This window comes from Zychaea mexicana (assembly GCF_025766255.1).
Source record: "Zychaea mexicana strain RSA 1403 chromosome Unknown BDB00scaffold_9, whole genome shotgun sequence".
Classification (NCBI taxonomy): Eukaryota; Fungi; Mucoromycota; class Mucoromycetes; order Mucorales; family Lichtheimiaceae; genus Zychaea; species Zychaea mexicana.
This window is the reverse complement of record NW_026516672.1, coordinates 426,400-447,247: the sequence shown is the minus strand read 5'-3', so window position 1 is coordinate 447,247 and position 20,848 is coordinate 426,400. Positions and strand designations below refer to the sequence as shown.

General features: G+C 44.0%; 5 protein-coding genes across 5 annotated transcripts; 1 reads left to right on the top strand and 4 right to left on the bottom strand.

Annotated features, from left to right (window-relative positions):
• Nucleotides 1–50: 50 nt before the first annotated feature.
• On the bottom strand, nucleotides 51–4,763 carry BDB00DRAFT_881680 (coatomer protein alpha subunit; the record flags this gene model as incomplete). The annotated part of the gene is made up of 12 exons (XM_053128097.1): nucleotides 51–293; nucleotides 358–1,559; nucleotides 1,650–1,848; nucleotides 1,933–2,088; nucleotides 2,189–2,429; nucleotides 2,523–2,661; nucleotides 2,735–3,119; nucleotides 3,218–3,441; nucleotides 3,538–3,756; nucleotides 3,839–4,396; nucleotides 4,519–4,660; nucleotides 4,746–4,763. The coding sequence occupies 12 exons, from the start codon at nucleotides 4,761–4,763 to the stop codon at nucleotides 51–53; spliced, it is 3,726 nt and encodes a 1,241-aa protein (XP_052983741.1).
• Nucleotides 4,764–8,328: 3,565 nt separating this feature from the next.
• On the bottom strand, nucleotides 8,329–8,862 carry BDB00DRAFT_745574 (uncharacterized protein; the record flags this gene model as incomplete). Its single annotated transcript, XM_053118532.1, has 1 exon — nucleotides 8,329–8,862. A coding segment is annotated over one exon (534 nt), but the record flags the coding sequence as incomplete, so codon positions are not given.
• Nucleotides 8,863–9,528: 666 nt separating this feature from the next.
• BDB00DRAFT_881679 (uncharacterized protein) lies at nucleotides 9,529–11,739 on the top strand (the record flags this gene model as incomplete). Its single annotated transcript, XM_053128096.1, has 7 exons — nucleotides 9,529–9,931; nucleotides 10,023–10,388; nucleotides 10,483–10,847; nucleotides 10,914–10,991; nucleotides 11,088–11,145; nucleotides 11,238–11,318; nucleotides 11,432–11,739. 7 exons carry the CDS (start codon nucleotides 9,529–9,531, stop codon nucleotides 11,737–11,739), a joined length of 1,659 nt encoding a protein of 552 aa, XP_052983739.1.
• Nucleotides 11,740–12,663: 924 nt separating this feature from the next.
• On the bottom strand, nucleotides 12,664–14,193 carry BDB00DRAFT_804575 (GTP-binding protein). The gene is made up of 6 exons (XM_053122128.1): nucleotides 14,042–14,193; nucleotides 13,881–13,917; nucleotides 13,726–13,757; nucleotides 13,558–13,628; nucleotides 13,432–13,469; nucleotides 12,664–13,309 (listed from the first exon to the last, which is right to left on the bottom strand). The coding sequence occupies exons 1-6, from the start codon at nucleotides 14,129–14,131 to the stop codon at nucleotides 12,924–12,926; spliced, it is 654 nt and encodes a 217-aa protein (XP_052983738.1). The 5' UTR covers nucleotides 14,132–14,193; the 3' UTR covers nucleotides 12,664–12,923.
• A 3,674-nt stretch (nucleotides 14,194–17,867) lies between these two features.
• Nucleotides 17,868–19,178, bottom strand: BDB00DRAFT_756777 (histidine phosphatase superfamily; the record flags this gene model as incomplete). The annotated part of the gene is made up of 1 exon (XM_053118934.1): nucleotides 17,868–19,178. One exon carries the CDS (start codon nucleotides 19,176–19,178, stop codon nucleotides 17,868–17,870), a length of 1,311 nt encoding a protein of 436 aa, XP_052983737.1.
• Between the last annotated feature and the right edge of the window lie 1,670 nt (nucleotides 19,179–20,848).

The following is a 20,848-nucleotide window of genomic DNA, read 5'->3' as shown; positions in this document are numbered from 1 at the left end:
AAAAATCTGCTTCTTTTTGTTTTTTGGGTGCTTTTTTATATGTTTTTCTTTTAGATCATGATGCGTAGACCGGATGCCTTGGCGCCGATCTGCGACAGCTCACAGATCGTGCACAGCTTTCCTTCGTGTTCGGGCTTGAATGATGAGCGGCAATAGGGACATGTCGCCGTGGGTGATCCCCGATAGATAGGCTCCAGCGAGATACCGCACACAACAAACGGATTGTATTGATCATAGTTGAGCTCGATCTCGTCTTTGAGGTTGCGCTCGCACACTGCTTGGATTTGCCGTGCCTGAGAAATTTCCCAGTTAGTCTCGATTTTTCCAAAAGAGTCGTTATTATTAGTAGTAACTGACCTCATCTGCTACTGGCTTGGGTGGTGCTAATTCCAACAGTCGACGTGCGAATTGAGATGCTGTGTTAAAGTTCTTGAGCTTGAATGCTTGCTTGGTAGCCTGGCGAAGCGCCAGCTGTGAATGTCGAACGTCTAATTGACAGTGCGTAAAGTATGCCGCCAGCTCCAACGTGCGCTTGCCAGCACCGCCCGTGACAGCACGACGTTCCTGCTCGAGCTGGAGACCAACAATATATTCTCGGCATACATCAATGAGTTCATTGACCGTGCTTGCTTCTTCGCTGTTGGCCACGACCGTGAACGGAACAGAGTGGAGCAGCTGCTTGAACTGTGCACCAGCAGCTACGAGCTTGCCACTTGTAAAAAGACGATATCCTTGCTGCAGCTGATTTGACTTTAGATTCTCAAAGCTGTACACGACCACGGGGCAACTGGACCGAATGTTGGATTCTTCGGGATTGCGGCGGATAGGCGCAAAGAGGTTAGGGTTAGAAGCCACAGACGATACGCTGATGCGCGAGGCCTGATAGATGGAGAGAAAGTGTTGTTTGAGCGGTTCAAAGTTGACAATGCCGATCTGACGGTTGAGGGCTTGCATGGCACTTTCAAAGGAGCCGGCAGCAATGTGATCGGCAGCCAGCGGCGAGTTCTGGCTCCAGATGGCGGCTTCGTTAGTGCCGGCCGTAGGTGCCACAAATTCAGCCGTAGCCTGTGCAGCAGCTTGGCTGATCTCGGCGTCAAGATCAGCCTTGATATCGTCATCCAGATCCCAGCCTCCACCCTCTTCGTCATCTTGGTCTTCTACGCCTCCAACCTGTCCTGGTTCGGGTGTGCCAAACAAATCATCCTCGGCAGGTGTCTTGCTGGATAAGCCGGGAATACCCAAGTCATCATCGTCATCCACGCCCCAATCCCCCGCTCCTTCGTCGACATTTTCATCGTATGTGAAACTGGGTACTCCAGTTGCTGCTGCAGATGGCGTGTCGGCAGCAGCAGCAAACGCGCCTTCAAAGAAGCTTTTGGATACAGTCAACAGCGGCCAGTTGGGATCTTCCAGTTGCACCACTGGCTTGGGAATAGCAGGCAATTCACAGGCAGCACTAGGAAGCTGGACTTGGCTTTCGTCCTTGCCAGACTGTGCCAAAATGGCCTCTGCCTTTTCTGTTAAACCATGTGATTTGGCTGTCAAGTACGCCAACGGGCCTACACAACAAATAATGCACACACGCACATACACATTTAGACAAGTTTATCCCAATTATAGAACGGATCAACGGGTGGGCCCCGCATTACCTTGACCGACTTGCTCGAGTAACCGGACGCGCTCTTCAACATCCCCGAGATACAGCGCATTCTGGAAGCTGGAGATGGGCTCGCTACGAAGCTCGGCAATCTTGAGCATTTGTTTAAGATTGTTTTCGTTGCCTGTCACGAGGTACATGAACGAAAGCCGATCATAGCTCTTGGTCCGCTGATACGCCATTTCCACAATCTTTTTTTTTTGTTTGTTTTGTTTTCGTTTATGAGAAACTTCTTGTCTTTGTCTTTGTTTCCTACATGGCAGTCATGATTTTACCTTAAAATTGCCCTGTCGCAGTGCTTCCGAGCCTAGTTTGCCCCAGCAATCGGGCTGATCTATCGTCTTTGCAGTTTCTACTGCAATATCAAGATTGCCACACTCCAAGGCGAGCTCAAACCGCGTGCGAGGATCGCGTACGAAATGCAATGCAATCTAGAAATCCCAAAAGTAAGTGCTTTATATGAGTTTCTACACATAGAGAAGAATTGTATGCAACACCATGCAATCAACACAACATGCCAAGCTTACTGACCTCGGGGTAGCCTTTCTTTTGCAGGTAAGCAATGATGGATTGACCGACCAGGTTGGAATTACGGATGATATGCAACACTTCTTCGTACTGTCTTTTAACGAGTGCCAGTTTGAAGCGATATTCGGTTGGATCAATCTTGATGGTGCGCGGCTTAGCCTCACGGTCCAGTGCATAGAGCGTCTTGCCCTTGACACGTGTCAAATAGACCGGCTGCTCGAGCGTCCGGATGATGCCACTATCACTGTACATGTATGTTTATGAGTTCTAGGCCCTTTTTCTTCACGCTGATCTTTCTTGCTCTCCCACCCCCACCGGAACAAAGAATGTATCTTACCCCTGTGGAAGAGCATATTTGATATGGTTCAATGTGCAGTAAATGAACACTCCGCTGTCATCCCATGTGCCGCTCTTGATACGGATCGTCTCGTGTACTTGGCAGACTTGCTTCAAATTCTTGGTGGCAATTGTAATTGCTGCAACAAACGATGTGCACTTTAATAATCCGCAAAAAAACAAAAATGTCGGTTCGACTGTAATCAAACTTACAATGCTTGCTGAGCAAAGCAACCATGGACATATCGGCATTCCAGATAACATATTTGACGGATGTTGCCGGCAGCTCAGCCGAAACGCGTCGCTGTTGGATATCATACAGAATCACCGACGTCGGTGTCGACATTAAGAGCCCGCCAGTGCCTGCATAAAAAATGTCATTGACTTGGCCTGGCGTCTTGAATGACTTGGTAGGGTTGTTGGATAGATCTCGGATCTGGACCTGCTGCCCAGCCTTGTCGAATACCGCAAAGCGGTTGCGCGCAATAAACAAGGCAGCTTGGCCCTCACCGCGTTTGGATTCGTCTGAGGGCTCCTTTAGGCTGCCCGAGATGTTTTTGGGTAAATGGTATAGTTCGTAGACACCGCCATCGTGGGGCTAATACGTTAAGTGTTTAATAATCTGATTGCTACTGCTGCTATACGTATGGCTTTTTTGTACTTTGGAGTAGCGGGTACTGGTCTTAAAGTATTTACCGAGGTAACAAGAACAGCGCGTTCTGCAGGGTTATAAGACAAAGTACGCGGAGCGACATATGGGGAATCCAGCTTGCGAACGCTGAGGACTTCTTGGTCGGCGCCACTGCTCAGATCATGGATATGGATGATCTTATCCTTGACATAAAACACTTGGTTCTGATGCACTTGATAAGCCGGACGCTCACGTTCGAGTTTGAATACAATTAAGCCGCTGTCGTGACCTGATGGGTAGATAAAGACATTCGCATTTATGATGAGAAATTTCCCTTTACAAAATCAGTATTCTTATTATATTTTTTTCTTTCGGGAGACTTAACCTGCTGCAAATAAGTTGAGTTCAGGATGTGCAATGAGAACCCAGAAACGGTCGTGATCTCTTCTGAAAGTTGCCAGTGAGGTGCGTTTTGTCATGTCCCATACGCGAATCGATTTGTCTTCACCATCGGACAAAATGAGTTCCTGACGTGGATGAAAGATGGCACTGGAGACATTGTTGTAATGGCCGCGGCAGCTATCCACTTCCCAAGCCTTCGTTTCTAATTAAAAAATTAGAAGAAGGTATACCATCAATTATAAGCAACAGCAGTAAATATATTTAGAAATACACAATCAACCTACCACTCATACGCCAAAGCTTCACTTGACGATCATCACCAGCCGACACAATAAGAGGCAGCGTGGGATGGAACGAGGCCCAGTTCACACCATGATCATGTCCTTCGAGCACATATTTCACCATCACATCCGTCGATCCAAACAAGTCAGCCTGACTCTGACGATTTAGCGAATCCTCGAAACTCATTGGCGTGGGCGCCTGATTCTTTTTGCGCAGTCCCGAAATATCCCACACGCGGACCGTTTGATCCATCGATGCCGATACAACCAGGTCGTTCTTGGGATGAAACTGCGCACACATGACATAATGATTATGGCCGGTGAGGATGGCGATACAGCTTCTCGATTGCCAGTTCCAAATACGGATCGTTTGGTCGTCTGATGCCGAGATAACCCACGGGTGTTCAGGATGGAAGGCGACGGTTCGTACATAGTCCAAGTGGCCGTTCAATGTAAACAAGCAACGACGCGTTTTGTAGTTCCAGACTTTGATTTTGTAGTCGTCGCCACCAGAAACGAACAGTGGTTGTGTCGGGTGGAACGCGATGCCGCGTACGGGACCTAGATGGATTGGAGAGAAAGAGAGAATGACAAGTGTTTTATTGGTAAATGCTGTCCTCTTCTCTGGGCCATTTCAAAAAAAAACCTGGTTATATAACAAGTAGAGGAAGGTCGAGTTATACCATCGTGTTCGTCAAACCGTTCAAGTAAAGTTCCCATACGATAATCCCAGAGCTGAATACACCCATTATGCAAGGAGGCCAAGATCCATGGTCGCTTAGGGTGAAACGCGAGACCTTTGCATCTATTACTTTTGCTTTCAAACTAAAAAAAGTAATAATTCAGCCATTGTTGACATATTATTTTTCCAAGTTGATATATTTGAAAAGTATGCACTTGATAGCTTTACCTTTGTTAGCATCTGCATGGTGAATGAGTTGAGCAGATGAGGGAAACTATGTTTAAAAGAAAAAAAAGGGCACACTGATGGGGAATAATTCAAAAGGCCGCGCAGTACTACCAAATTTCATGTCTGCAACGTGTCAGAACTAAAATAACCGCACACAGAACACATATAGTGGCCCCCAACCACCATACCATTATCGTGAATATAGAGAATAAAACTCGAGTAAATTGTACATTATTCACTAAAATATTGTTGCATCTGAACCTTGTTTACGCCGTTGTGATATGGCTTTTTGTTTTTGGTATACATCATATACAGTAGAAGAGAGTATTACACAGAGAGAGAGAGAAAGATGATATAAATGAAAGGGGAGGGGTATTGATTTATGTCCAATTGTCAGCCTGACAAAGTGTAAGAGAGAGAGAGAGAGAGCAAGAGCTAAGGGTAGGAGAAGGGCCATACAAAAAAAAATAGAGTTGTTGTAAAGGAAGAAATAGAAGAATTGGGTGCTTGCACATGCATAGGTACGATTAATGCCACACAGCCTGTTGACTAAGCTTTTAGGGTAATGTGTTTTGTTGTTGCAAAATAGTGTGTGATGAGAGAGAGCTGTTCTCGACGGAGAGTGCTGTTTGTCGGTGCTAGTAGTAGTAGTAGTAGTAGCAGGTGAAAAATGAAATGAACAGACAATATGTAGAGAAAGAGAGAGAGAGAGTAGTATGTATAGAGAAGATGGTGAGGATTGATGACGGTCTACGTCGTCAATCTCGTATACAAGGAGAGTGTGATGATCATCATTGCTTTTTCTTTTTGAAGTGCTGTTGTTGGAGCTTGTTGTTTGTGTTGTGTCGTAGTAAGATGTTAATTCAAAATAATTGTTCTTTTGTTGCCTTGTGCGTAGTAGAATCGCTCTTTGTTGACTCCAAGATGTATCTCAGAGACAGACGTGCGGCGAGGGTTCAACCATCTTCCTTCTACTTGAGCAGCGGGCAGTTTCTTGGTGGATGTCCGTACTTGCCACACAATCTACTACAAAGAATCAGATGGCAGGGTATTGCTATGAGCTATGTGGTATGTGATAACAGTAGAAGAGGGAGGGAAACGCGTCCATGATTGAATAACATACCATTGGCCACCGCTTAAATTCACCGGCGCAATCGGCGGCATGGTGAGAACAGAAAGTGAGAAAAAAAAAGGTGATGGGTAGTAAAGAACAGAGAAAGGAGGTCCCTTTTTTTGCGAGGATTTATATATCTGAAGGGCAATTTCTTTCAACTGCCATCTGGAACACACGTCTTAATGTGTAAATACACATAGCAGTACATGTGCGTGTGGTGGGTAGAGACACAGACACGCATCATTAATACAGCACGAATCACCGTCCCTAGCCCTATACAATCAGGGGCAGCAGCAGCAGAAGAGGGTGCGCCCTTTCTTGGGGGGGGGCGATTCATACACAGAGGAGGTACTTGGTGAGATACCAGAGAGATAGGCGCTTTCTCTTGTGGGTGGGAGGGGGATGCAAGCTATAGCTGTACACGTTTCTTATATCTTCTGGAGCGATCTGCAGAAGAACAAGAGAGAGAGCTTGTCAATCGTTTGTCGTGGTCCACACTTGTCACGGGGGATCACATACCAACTTTATCGATCCCAATCCTTCCTCCTCCCTCTTCCTCTCGCTTCACTCCCCCCCCCACCCCCTCACCAAAACAAGGCACACAGACTGTCCTTAACAACAGCAGCCACAACCCGACAGTCTGGACCCATTCCGTTGTTGCCGACAAATGCCTGCACAATCATTTGAAGCATCATCTTCATCACCACCCCCTCCCCCAACAGTCGCTCTGTTTTGTTTTTCTGGAGCTGATCATCTCCCATTCCACCACTCCTAACTTCGTCTGTAGCTTATGACATTTTCGTCTTTGAATACCATGCCCTACTACGTAGTACTACTGCCAAGTGATGATTGATCATGGTGATGAAAACTGTCGAATGCTCTAACCATCCATGCGGGTTCCACGACATCCAAAGTTGTTGTTTTTTTTTTGTTTTGTTGATGTTGATATCTGTTACTGCAACCTATACTCGAGAACGAAATCGTATATAGGATATACCAAATCAAGAGAGGGATTGTATACAGCAGCGAAATGCATATTTGCTTTGCAGCAGCAGTCTTTCACTGTGTTTATCGTAAGCAGGATCCCACCAGCTATAATATAACAAGGGAGTCTGTTTTTCGCCCAGACCGTTCAGGCCCAACAAAAGAGCCCTGTCTATCTTATACTTAACAGCCCAAGCACCCCCCCCCCACCCACTCCGCGGGCGGCCTCCCGCCTCCCAAATAAAATACTGCGGCACCCGTGTTCTGCTTCTTTGAACATTCTATCTATGGATCTATGGTGCTCTGGCGGCGCGATGCTACTATTTTAGCGTCTTCCTAGTGCTCAGCTATAAGCAGTCATCATGATATAATGCAGCACACCCCTTCTTCTGTGATGCCGTTCCATTATTATCTTTTGGCTTGATCCAGGCTAAACTCTGTGTGTATGTAGACTCTTTTGCTTTGCACTAGCTCGTTTTGAAATAGGTAAAAAAGAAGGGATGTGGTGCTATTACGCATTTGGGGGGTAGACTGTGGGGGGAGGGGGAGTTGAGGAAAGGAAAGAAAGAGAGGATGATGATGCACCCAGACCTGACTGTCCATGTCAAACCACACGTATTGGAACGGCTACACAGAACCTGTATTTGTTAAACGGTGATGGAGGAGTTCCCTCCCCTCGTTCTCTCCCACTCTCTCTTTCCGTTCCGAGCCGGACACACCCGGAAACAATCAATCTGAAATGAAGGGGGGGGAAGGCGCTCATTGGCTTGTACAGAACAACAACAAAAGCACACGGATACCAGGACTCGCGAGCAGGGTGCATGCACTTCTACACCAGACACGCATAAAATACTCCTCCAAAGCGCATAATCAAAACAAGATCATCATCGACATCACCATATAGAGTATAAAAGTGCTACTTGGTGGAGTATATATACACGCACGTTATTTATCCAGCACCACCAGTGAATAGTGATGCTCAATTGAAAAAAGAAGAAACAAAGAAAGAGAGGTGGTATACAAATGAGATAAAGTGGTCTCTTTTTTTTAAATACATCCAAGTCGAGGCTGAGGTGGGGTATGATGCATGGATGATGATGACGCTGATGGTGATGATGAAGATGTTGCTGTTGTAGTTGTTGGCGGCGGCGGTGGTGGTGGTGGTAATGAGCGATTCGTTACAGGATGGCTGCTGCCACTGCTACTACCCCTGTTGTTAGTAGCTGTGCTGTTGCTGCTGCTGCTGTTGTCCTGACGACGGATTTTGCTGTTTCTTAGCAACGACGATGACGACGAAGATGCGTCGCTAGGGCTACCGTGATGGTGGTGATGATGTTGATCTTCTTCACGTGCCCGCTTATTGCCGGGACGCAGCAGCTCATGGCCGCCGGCAAGGAAGGCTGCGACAAAGTAAATTTGATGAACAGGGTTGTTCTCGTGGGTGTCAAATGACGATGCTGCTGTTGGTGGTGGCGGCTGTTGCTGCTGCTGCGAATGGTCCGTGCTCTCGACATAGAGTTCAGCGAGGCGTTCAAAGGGCGGATCATCTAATCTCAGCGTTTCTAGATGCCGACGCAAGCCCCTTAAGGTGCTCCGGCCCATGTAATCTGTCTGGGCGAGGGTATCTTCGTACTCGGCGTGGTTGATAGCGTACTGGCGGAACGTAATGGGAATCTTGTTCTCGTCCTGAAGGAGTGCCAGATTCCCCGCAAAAATCGACAGGTGGCGTGCGAGGTCGGCGAGCGTTGCTTCCGGAGCCGCCAGATAGATCCGATCGACCGAGTGTGCAAAGTGATCAAAGATCCACAGCAGCCCCGCCCACGTAAGCGGCAGGTTGACGAGTCGCATCTCTCGCAGGGCATAGCTGCGAGGAATCTTGGGGACTGTGCGCTGCACAAACTCGTCCGTAATCGTCGAGTCGTCTGCCGGAAACAAGAGGTGACTGTTAGTCCACACCTCCGGATGTCCGTGCAGGAACTCTTCCAGCCTCGCGTCGGCGCTCCGAAGCGTGACCAGGTCGTCTAATCGAAGGTAGTTGCTTATCCGTACCAACACGTTCTCTGGCAGGCGAGTTAGCTGGGACATTCAAAATAGAGCAAATGCAAGAGAGTGAGCGAGAGTGGGAGCAAGTGAGAGGAAGAGTGGAGGAGTGAGCGAAGAAGTGAAAAAGAAGAACAGAGGAAGGGAAAAGAAAGAAAGAAAGAAAAAAGGAGCAAGTGGAGAAGAGTAAAAAAAGGCTGTTTTCAACAAAGTTCTGTTTGTCACACGTTCGGCCATAGATGGACAAAGCGCTGTGGGTGGATTGGGTGTGCACTGTGTGCGTGCGGGCCGGCTAATAATTTTTTGCTATTGTGACAACAACTACAGCGACAATAAGTGATGCAACGACATTATTGAACCCTTTTTTCCATCCATAGTCGGCAACAACGTGTCTGGGCTGATCCAATCGCAGGCCAGCTGGGCCAGGCATGTCTGCTTAATAGTGTTCGTCCATGCAAGACAGGGTTAATGTCAGCCAATCGTGCTCCCATATTTATGGGACACATCACATATATAAAAGGACGCTTCTTTGCATCCTCACTTGCTTGCTTGCTGCTATCACTGCTTCTCTTCTTTCTTTCTCACTGCCACCTCTTTTACATAGTAACAGCTACTATATTTATACACTGTACTCCTAGGCAAACAATGAACGACTTCCTCAACAATCCTCTAAGCAGTTCCCCTCCACCAGAAAAATCCGAGGTTTTTTCTCCAAAAACAACGGCTACACAAACTGGTACACCGCCTCCACCAGCACCATCACAGCCACCCGCACAAGGCATATCGCCCCCAAGAACTCCTCCTCCTGCCCCAGCAGATGAACAAGAGCGGAAAACCAAGGCACGGTGGGTGGGGATGGGCGAGTTTGAGTCGGAGCAGCACTATTACCCCCGGGTTCTAAACGCACAGATCCATCCATTGGTCCAGTCGTTCTTAACCTTGGGTAATGAGCGCATCATTGCACGCTATACACATTTGAATCCACGCGTCCAAGCAGACACACTGCGTGAGATCCTTAGCTACCGACCCAAGTATTTCCAATGGGCAGGTAAACACCCCGCTAGTTTTCGGTGATAAAAGAAAAGATTAAGAAGAGAGAGAACTAAAAGGAAAAATGCCTCATTCGTCATTGAAATAAGGATCCGATCTGTTCAATGTCACAACGGCCTCTGGAAAACGACAAATGATTGTTATCGAGACCAACTCGTGCCCCAGTGGGCAAAAGTCCATGCCTATCCTGTCTGAAACAGACGAGCACAACGAACATGGCGGGTACCGCATGGTGATTGATTCTGCCTTTAGAGAACAGCTCTCCAAGGCCGATCCGAAACTTGGCGACTTGGCCGTCATTTACGACAAGAACGAGATGGAATCGAGTGGATACGCAGCGGTCCTGGCAGATGTGGCAAAGGAACATGTCTGGTTGGTAGAATGGTACGATCATGATCCGGCACCAAACGTCAAATGGCAAGACGGCGTGCTGCACGTGCGAGACGAAAAAAATGGCAAGTGGGAAATTGCCTTTTTACTAGTAGTAGTATTAGCCAACAACATTTCCATGCTCTTTTTCTTGCTAACCCCTTCACTTCAAATCTTTAGTCTGGCATCCCATCCGCGCATGCTTCCGCTATCTGACACAAAAGCCTTGGAATCGATTTCCGCTCAAGAGCAAGACGATTGTCATGAACCAAATCATCTCCTGCCTTGCTGGCGGACGCAACAAAATGATGGCTTCAAGAGCATACGACTTTTACAACTCGGAGCTGGTTGATACTGGCCTGTCCGTACGCACGCCTGAAACAATCAACAATGTGACCCGTGGTGAGATCCCGCTGTATATCCGCGCTATGGGCAACCACGCTGTCCTCAAGGTTCCCTACAGCAATGCAGGCCAAGGCGTATATACCATCACCAACGATGATGAACTCAAACATTTTTTGAGCGAGGATCATCATTATGACAAGGTTTGTTTTCTAAATTGGAATATATACACTAAACTTTTTATGGGTGCTAACTATTACCTATAAAAGTTTATCGTCCAATCCTTAGTAGGAAACGCTTCTTGGTCTAGCGTAACAAGAGCCGGCAAGTTCTATCATGTTGGCACAGTACGTTATTGTCCTTTGGCATAGTGTTGTAATCATTGCCGAATGGTTTTTTGAATCAGCTGCTAACTGCCAGTCGTTTTTTATACATGCCAATAGATCCCAAACAAGAAGAATTGCGACACCTTTGTTAGTGACCTGCGCATGATGGTGGCAGGTAATTTTTTTTCTCTGTTTCTTTTCAACCCATCCTTACTCATATATGTGTTTACTGTCATCATTTGACTTTAAATTACTTGCATATACCAGGTAGCGAACAGGGGTTTCGACCGATTTGTATCTATGGTCGCAAGGCACGACGACCATTGACAACCAAGCTGGATCCGCATGGTAATAACATTTAGCATTGATACTTTCACATGTCTTTTTCTTTGTTTGTTCTTAAAAGACGATTAGAGAAAGGTGAAGGGACTAACACAACAAACTTTGCTTCTATCCACTAGATAACACGTGGGAAATGCTCGGCACCAACTTGTCGATCAAACTTCCGGATGGCTCATGGACCACTGATACCTCACGTTTGATTCTCATGGATCGCCGCGATTTCAACCAACTCGGCATCGGAGTCGACGATCTTATCGACGCCTATATCCAGACAGTCTTGGCCGTGATCGGTATTGACAAAATGTCTGAACGCCTGATGGCTGCTGGACGGTTCGACTATCAATTGTTCCGAAGTCTGAATCCTGACGACGCCTTGCTCCGAGAGATTCAGCAAGCAAATGCGGAAGATTTTATGGATCAGCATTAAGAAGAAGCACCGTAGCTGTTGTATGTTGGCCGTACATCATTTATATCCTCTCTATTTCTTTCCTGTTGTCGTCGTTTGCTGTCTCCTTTGGTTTTTTGGTCTCTTTTGCTTTCTCTCCACATGAATGTTCCATTTTTAAACACTATGGTTTTCACACGTTAACGATCCGGGGCCATTTTTGAAACATTGTTGCGCACGTGGATCGACTTTGGGATTAAGAAGCATTATTTCACAACGATTCCTATATACTACATATTGAAAATGACACACCAGCGGTCGTCCTCGAAAATGAAATGGCTTACTAATAGGAGGATCAACAGCATAGTATGCTTTGAACAATTCGCTTCATCGCGGTATCAATCGCTTAGCAATTATTAGACAGCGTTCTAAATCATAAATTATAAATTTGACAGAAAAAGTATAGATTCATAATTCTAATCATATCTTATAATTGTACAAGTTGATATCAGATGTTGTATCAGATACTTGGTGCTCAACTTGCAGCATTGTTAAGGTCATTGTTTTAAAAGTATACAGGATAAAATGACTCATATTGGTAAGCTATTCCAAGGCGTCGGGTGCGTCTATGTGTACAATCAGCTAACGTGCCAAATGACATCCACATGGCCGCTGATGTTCTGTTACCCCTGTATTAAAAGCATATACACCGTTTCATTCATAACTATAGGCAAAAGAACTGTAGATATATGAACGAAAGAGAAGAAGAGTATGTTTCGTGATGCTACGTCAAGCATCGTTTGTCGGATTAGTATGCAGGAAATGCCGCTGCCTTGAAGTGCACAAAATGAACTGTATTATTGTACAACGTGCTACAGTCATTCATTGTTGGATTAACCTTAAGTCTTCCGTGGCTCCGGGGCTCTTTGCCCATCAATATACAGTGTACCAATAACCCCATAACTATTCCAAGTATAACAGATAGGGAAAGGAAGATCGTATGATTTTATAAAGTAGATTAATAGAAATCTAGTAAGTATCTCGGTATACAAAAGGAGAATGAGAAAAAGTGATAAATGATGCCTTTTCTTATCCACCACTACTATCATCGTCGCAATTCAATGCAATGTTGAAGGGGATAAAGAAGGAAAGAAAAATAGAAGTAGTATATACACAAACAAACTGGATGAATAATATAGACCCATACACTCAATATTACAACAAATTTAACAACAGCCACCACCCTGCGACTTTTCGCTGTGTGCATCCTCTGCGGCTGACATAGGCGGCTTCAGCTTGATTGTGTTCTGTCCTGGTCCGGCAGCGCCTTCCGCGTCTTGTGCGACCGCCTTTGGTACAACTTCGTAGACCCGCTCAAACACAGTTCGAAAGGCGACGTCAACATTGCTTGAATCCAAGGCACTTGTTTCAAAAAACAGCATTTCCGAGTCGGAAGCGTACTCTTTGGCTGCATCGACGCTGACTTGTCTCCCCGATTCAGCCAAATCCGACTTGTTACCAACAAGCATCAACGTGATGTTGTTGTCTGCATGTTCGCGCAGCTCCTTTAACCAATGATCCACGTTTTCAAAAGACGACTGTCTTGTAATATCTACACAGCGACAGAGACAGAGACCGCGAGAGGGTAAACATCAGCTTTTTTAGACCAGTGTTTTTTTCCCTTTGGTAACACACATCAAACATATACTTTTTTCTCCAGAATCCTCCAATTACCATAAACAAGCAATGCACCGACAGCACCGCGATAGTACCTGTTTTTTGGTATCAAAGTCCTTTTTAACATTCTCCTTCTTTCTGTAGTGGAATCGGGTGCTTATGATGTACTAAACGAAAACTTACGCTCCCGTGATAGCTCGATAACGCTCTTGACCACTGGTGTCCCAGATTTGTGCCTTGATTTTATGGTCACCCTAGGAGAGAAAAAGAACATTGCTTTGAGGTTTAGTGACGGAAAACAGCCTTACGTTATGGGTTCATGAAATACAAAAGAGCATTGAGTCGCCTTACAATATCCATCGACTTTGTAGCAAACTCGACGCCTGAAAACGCAAAGAAAGAGTTATCACTATCTGGGCAACCACCAAAAGGAACACATTCTCATGCTTTCTTTGCATACAACCTTTCTTTTCGCTCGCTTCAACAACAATACCAACAACACTTACCAATAGTACTCTTAGATTCCAAACTAAACTCGTCGCTCTGTCATTAAACTCTTGCGTTAGAGATCTCGGTGGTCTTTGTTGTCGGAACGGCCGTTACTGGACCGACATTCATCAAAAAAGGCAACAAGAAGAAATAAAAAAGGGAAGGGGCGACAACTTACTGTGAAGCGCGATAACAAACATGATTTTCCAGTTCCACTATCACCAATAATAACAATCTTGAAAAGATAATCGTAATCGTCGTCAGCCATGTTGAGTTATGTTGTTGATTGCAAGAAGAAAGAGAGAAAGAGAAGAAAAGCTAAAAATGCCGTTTTAGCCACAGCGAAGCTAACAACGTTCACCTGAAAGTTGCTATTTATAACATCTTGTACTACAATCAAGCATGTATGTACAACATCCGACACGGCCGACGAGCCACCCGGGGAAGCCGGGAAAAAGGCCTCAGCCTTCTATTGGAAGATACTACTTTTATGGAACAATGGTTATATCCTGACCAATTTTGGATATTAAACGTATACCATGAACACTACTAGACGTCTCTAATTCTGATATGTATGGTATTTACTATGATCTGAAAACCGTGATTTGTCGCATGATTGTGTCTTACATTTCTCCCGTACTTCCCCCCTTCTTCTTCATTCATTGCTGTATTACACACGCGGCTCGAGAATGGAGTAGGATGTAACGCGTCGTTTGCTAAACTCATGCTACGAGAAGATCCCGCTAACTGACCGTAGGCATGATCACATTGGTAAAAAGAAAAGATAGGCTCGTTGCCATGGGGAACCGTTATATGGAGATGTGGTTGATGAGTGACCACCAGTGGAGCTTCTAAACAATAAGCAGCTTCTCAAAATTATTGCTTAGCACGAGGCAAACCTGGATACCGGTTGACTATAGTCAAACTTGACAGCGGAGAAAGGAGTCTCAGTATACAACTAAAGGAACCTGAGTTTTGTCTCAACCACGTCTTTTATGATGTTTCTAAAAGCTACTCTTTGATTTTATGTACCGCAAGAGAAAACAATCTGCTTCTACTCCTCTGCATAATGTTGCATAATCCGTTCTGCATTAGCACAAAATGCTTGGGTCGATGGATAATCATATATCGCATCTAGGTCGACTTTATTCAAGCACATGTACCCTTATAAAATTATAGGTCCAGTTCAATAGCAATCACCGTATAGCTTTGTTTTCTACCTATCTATAGATCGTAACACACCCTTATTTTTGAACAACATGCGAATAATTGCAGGCGCAGCAAATACTCTATGATTGCCACAACCCATCATAATAGACATGCCACGTACTGCAATACTAGTCAAATGTTAATCAATATAACATAACATTACCTTGTAACATTAAGTTTTGAACAAGAGTTATGTTGTCTTCAAGCCTTAACAAGAATATTTGGGACCGTCAACTATAGCATTGTTTTCACTTCAGGTATCTTCTTCTAGTTCCTTTATGGGGCTTGTATTATGAGATTTTTTTTGGAAAAGATTCAACTTTGACGATTGAACCAGCTTATATACACCACTGAATTTGAGGTTCGGGCCAATGTGTGCAGATGCTTGCCCACGACAAGTACACTACCAGCATCCGGGTTCGAGCACTTGAATAACTCCCTTGTTAAAAACGTCTTTCATCATGCGACCCAATTTAACCAAATCCGTTTCGCCCTTGTTCGTCGAGGTACTGTTCGAAGGAGGTTTGATTTTACCAATAATGCTATCCCAACGAGCAGAAACAAACACAACAAAGTCTGGCTTGAGGGTGTTGAGATAGGCTTCTCTCGTGCTTTCACTTTCATGTGAAACTTTCATTTGCTTTTTAAAGGAACTTCGTTTAAACTTCCAAAATTTACTGATTCTATCACCATTAACTATAGTACATGTTCTTATCTTGCGTCACAGTTAGACGAAAGAAGAACATCGCTTCGGAAATTGGACTCGAACAAAGATTATACGATTCGGTGCACGTAGTCACCCTTCCACTTGTTTTGATCAAGTCCCGTTGGCTTATTCTTGCCCCTCATGACATTGCATTTTTTCCATCTTAATATTTTTAGTCGTTTCTCATGATACTAAGTTTTGCCCTCTTAATATCCCTTGTTGCCCGAAAACTTCAACGCTCTAGTAAGCAATAGACAAGGAGTAACCAAACTAAGAAGAAAGGGGAGGTGTTGGCAATGACTAGATCAACTGGTTTATCGCTCTGCTTTGCTTCAACAATAAAAATTATCGTGACATCCGGAAAATCATCCCAATTATCTTTTACATGCTATATATTATGAAAATTTATGTTTTAAGTATTATTTATATGCTCCAAAAATTAAATGCATTCAGAGACTTGCACCAATTATTGCATCATAATTTACAGCACGATCGATCTATTGAGCGCTTCTCAATGAACAAGCTTTTAGTACCCATCAGTATTATCATTAATTTCATCAACAATGCTGAATATATTGGATGATCGCATCGTTATCATTCGCCGATAGCGAGTAGACAAGATTTAAAGTCCTGATTACGAAAAGAAGTATCTATAGCAAAAGCATTCTGCATATCCTTCACCTTTTTCCCTTTCTTCCGTTTCACTGATGAGATGTTCAGGATTCATTTTCCGGCTGATTTCCCCCTAGAAATCTCATTGTCCTCTGTCATATACCACATTTTCTCAGACTATGGATAGTAGCTTTGTTCATCGAAGACCTCAGCTTTTCTATATCGACGGATTTCACTGTCAAAGCGTTCCTTCTGAAAGCTCTAACGACTGCTTACTGTTTTGTCTATTCTTCCGTATCAATTTCAATTACAACGATGGTAGTCCTTGCTTATGTGTGATTGCGGCTCACCATCTTACTCATCGACATCGCCTTTTGCAGCTGTAACTGCTTTAGTAGTAGCTGCAGTAATAATAGCAGCCTCGTTTGCCATTTAATCTCCTTGACCGTGAATATTATCCCAAAAGGGATCACTCTCTTCATTTATCTCATGTTCTTTCCTTGTATTTTTCCATCTCAGAGCTCTCAACATTAGTGTTGTGCTGGGGATCTAATAAACAGATCAAAACAGAAAAAAATAGGAATAGAAATCAAAAGTCGACATTTCTTTTCCACGGCGTTTTTTATTAACATGTAGACAATGCTATTGATGCAAATAACTTACTACTAAGTATTAATTCAAGGCTTGATGAAAGGCTTATCTCTATGAAGAATATAATATCAAGCCGGCAACACTAGTCAAAACAGCCTGAGCTGTTTAGATAGGTCAAAATCCTAGTACTTTTGGAGCAAGTGACATATTTCATCTGACGTTAGATGTGTTCCCTTGATCTTTTGGCTCTCTCTAATATACTCGCTCCTTTTGAGTGCTGCTAGACTAAAGCTTAGCTGACTACAGTTATTTTTATGATTGTCCAGCTATCATTATGTATTACATACGACAATACATAATGAGTTATAACAAATGCGAGGCGTCCAGAAGAAAAGAGCGAAGAGTTGTTTCTCGCCATTCGCTGCTAGCTGATAAGAGCATACCAAAGCTTGGTCTTCGTTCGCTGACTTGACTGCAATAAGCTTGCTGCAATGACATATTGTGTGCATATTCATACTTGGCGCTTTTAGGTAAAATTTAATGCAAGACGACTATTCAGTAAATTATCCATATACTTGCGAATTTACCAAATTTTTGCACACGTGGAGTGCGAAAGAAAAATGCGAGGGTTGACTGTACACAGTATAAATATGCACCGTGATCCATAATTAGCTGTACCCAAAACAGTCTAGCGAGTGGGGAAATGGGCCCATATTAAATTTGAGCCTATTAACTTGAACTTAGGTTTTATTAACACAGAAAATATCACAACTAACAATAAGGGGAAGAGAAAATACTATTTGAATAATTTTAGGAAAATTCCAGGGTGTGGTTATAGTTGCAGTATGGCTATAATGTCTGAGCTGACGATAAACTTCCCAAGTAGTTATCTTTGGGCGCCACCATTGCAGGCTTGTTCGCGATTACACTGAAGCAGCGGCTCGACAACGTTCCTGAAGGTCTCGTAAGGGCAAACTTCAGAATCGCAACCAGGCAAGACTGTTGGCACTTCAGAGAGGAGAATACGGACAAATTTGTCTTTGGTTCCTTTCTTGCTCAATAACTGGAACATGATATTAGCACCATACATGTCATCCTCCGACGTTCGAAACAAGCGGCTATCGATCTGGTCTTGAGAAGCGTCGGCCTTCAAAAGGAAATCATCCTTGTGGATACCAAGACGGTCTGCCAATGACAACACTGTCATGGAATGACCATGCTTGAGCGAAAGAAGTGGTGCGTCTTGGTTCCCTTGGAAACCACTGTCCAAATCGGCGGCAATTTCCTTGACCAAATCGCAGGCCAACAACGAATTGATCGGAAACGGGTATGAGTACTTGTGTGAGTATTTGATGTCAAACGCATATTCAGAAATGGCAAAGTCTTTTTTCGTAAGGAGCGAGCAGAAAGTATCGACGCGGTGGTAGATGGATGCTTCATAGGCGCATGAAAGCGAAATATAATATACATCACGGGCCGATATCTGTACTCCCAAATCCGCATTTATACGCTCTGCACTGGATGGATAGGCCTTGTCGAGGTATTTATGCATTTCCTTCTTTGGGGTCTTGCCAACCTCCTCGCCGTGTTCGGGACAATTAGTAATCGAGTATATCGTTGTATCTTGTTCAGCACTGATCTTTGTCATGGGAACGTTATCAACGCCGCTGCCCTCGAAAAATCCTTTGGTAAACTGTGTGCCTGAGAGCACGGTACGTGAATGGTCGCTGGCAATGTTTTTCAGGTGGGCTAATCCTTTGTCATCCTCAACGAGCTGTGACCGCAAGCCGGCATATTTCTTGCCCATACGAGCACCCATCTCATATAACTCTCGTTCACCGTTCTTTGTGAGTTGGTCGAATTGGTCATCTGGATAGTCACCGGGATTGAACTTGCTAGCCCAAGAAACAGTATCGTTATTACTAGTTGACAACACCTGGGCCAATCGAACCATGTCTTCTTTGTCGCCCTCGTTGGGTTGTCGTGTACCATGCCGAAAGACGATTTGGATTTGTTCAATGTCGTATTCGTTCAAGATAGAGTCACTGCTACCCCCAGCTTCCTGGTTATATGGCGATCGGGCTCCAAGATGGCGAGATACCCAGTCATAGTCGTACTGATATGCAGCTGTAATCGAAACTGGAATTGATGAAAGGAAAAATATAGAAGTGATAAACTCAAACAAAGTAATGTGCATTTTTATTATTTGTTTGGTAGTGGGATTGATAGATTAATTATATGTTCCCGTCAGCCCCAAAAAAGAGCTGTTTAAATAGAAAGGGTTCAAGATGTGTGGTTGAACAGATTTATGCACGGAACTCTCCCTATTGCCCTTTCTGCTTAAGTCCGCAATGGCGAAGCGAATGACGCGGGAAGAGGGGAGGAGAAAGGGGGAGGAGAATAATTCCATAAGGATAGTACTAGGTACTCGCGCTTTTCTTGTCAGCTTTGTTGAATATGCAGCACATACAAAGACGACAAAGTCGTCGCCGCAAGTTCAGCAAGAAACATGCCGCTTTTCTAGCAATTCTACTGGCTATCGATCTACATCATTCTCCTTCTTTGCTAAAATAAGCTTGAGGCGAAGGGGTGCGTATGTGTACGCCTCAAAGACCACATTATATACGGTTTAAGTTGCTCAAATTCCTCAATCCGATTAAGCGTCGCGTTGTTACTATAGCTTACTACTGCCAAAAGCTACTTTTGCTTTTTTAAAAAAGCCAAATTATCAGCGCCATCCCTTACTAGTGCAGCAAAAGTGGAAGTTATCAGGGACCCCTCTTCAGGCTTCAGGGTTGGTTTTTCTTGCTTTCGTATTTTCTTGTAAAAATCCGCATGCGTTAGGCTGCTTCAACCGACATTAGATAAGACAATGGCTATGCGATAGAATAGGCTTTTTTCTTTCTGATATACGTATATGCATGCAGGCACAATAACAAAATGATTACTTATTGATTATGTGGCGCGAATGATATGCAATAGTAGTGACAACGGTTTATTGTAGCACCACTTAATATATAACCTTCTTTGGGAAGCTGGGAAGAAAAACGCGCTGGGAAAAAAGGACCTTTAATTCACAGGAGAGTCGTTATGTAGAGATTAAGGGGGGAAAAGGTTATCAGGGTAGGTTGTGCAGTAGTTGATGGTCCGTTAGTATGTGGAATGAACTACACAATATTTAGCAGTATAGTATATATTCATCATATTATGATTGCCACCTCCCCTATATAATTCAAAAATATTGGGCTCTCTGTATATTGATACAATCAAATGTAGGGCACTGACATACCTACGTAGTGTATCCTACATCTTACTCCCTCCTCATCCCAGAAAAATAAATCATTTTCATTATTTGATGGGAAAACGGATTGAGATGAGAGCAAGTCCCTTTTCCTCATTTTTCATCACATCCTTATTAACAACATGTTGTTATCATTAGTTGTGGTGGTAAGTCATTCGTAAAAAACATACACTGAATTATTGATGCAGAAAAAGAATATATAGAGCTGCATAGTACTGCATTGATGGCTGCCGTGATGAAGGAACACGAGGAGGGGGAAACAGTTTAGACTATAAACACACCAGTTGCTTTCTTAGCCAGATAGCTAACACAGTTTTTTGCGATCAGTTTGGTAAAAATACTATTCAAGCCATTGCTATTTGATAATACCGATAACAAATTTCCTCTTCCAGGATCATGTTACAGGGTTAATGATAGCGAACAGAATGAATGATAATGGCGGATTGTTTTCTTTATCTGTTGATGTACTACTTATTCGGTAAGTCATTTCTTTCTTGATACTTGATACAACAACGGCCACATTGTGATGGTCTATAGTAATAAAATTAAGCGTACAAAAATATATT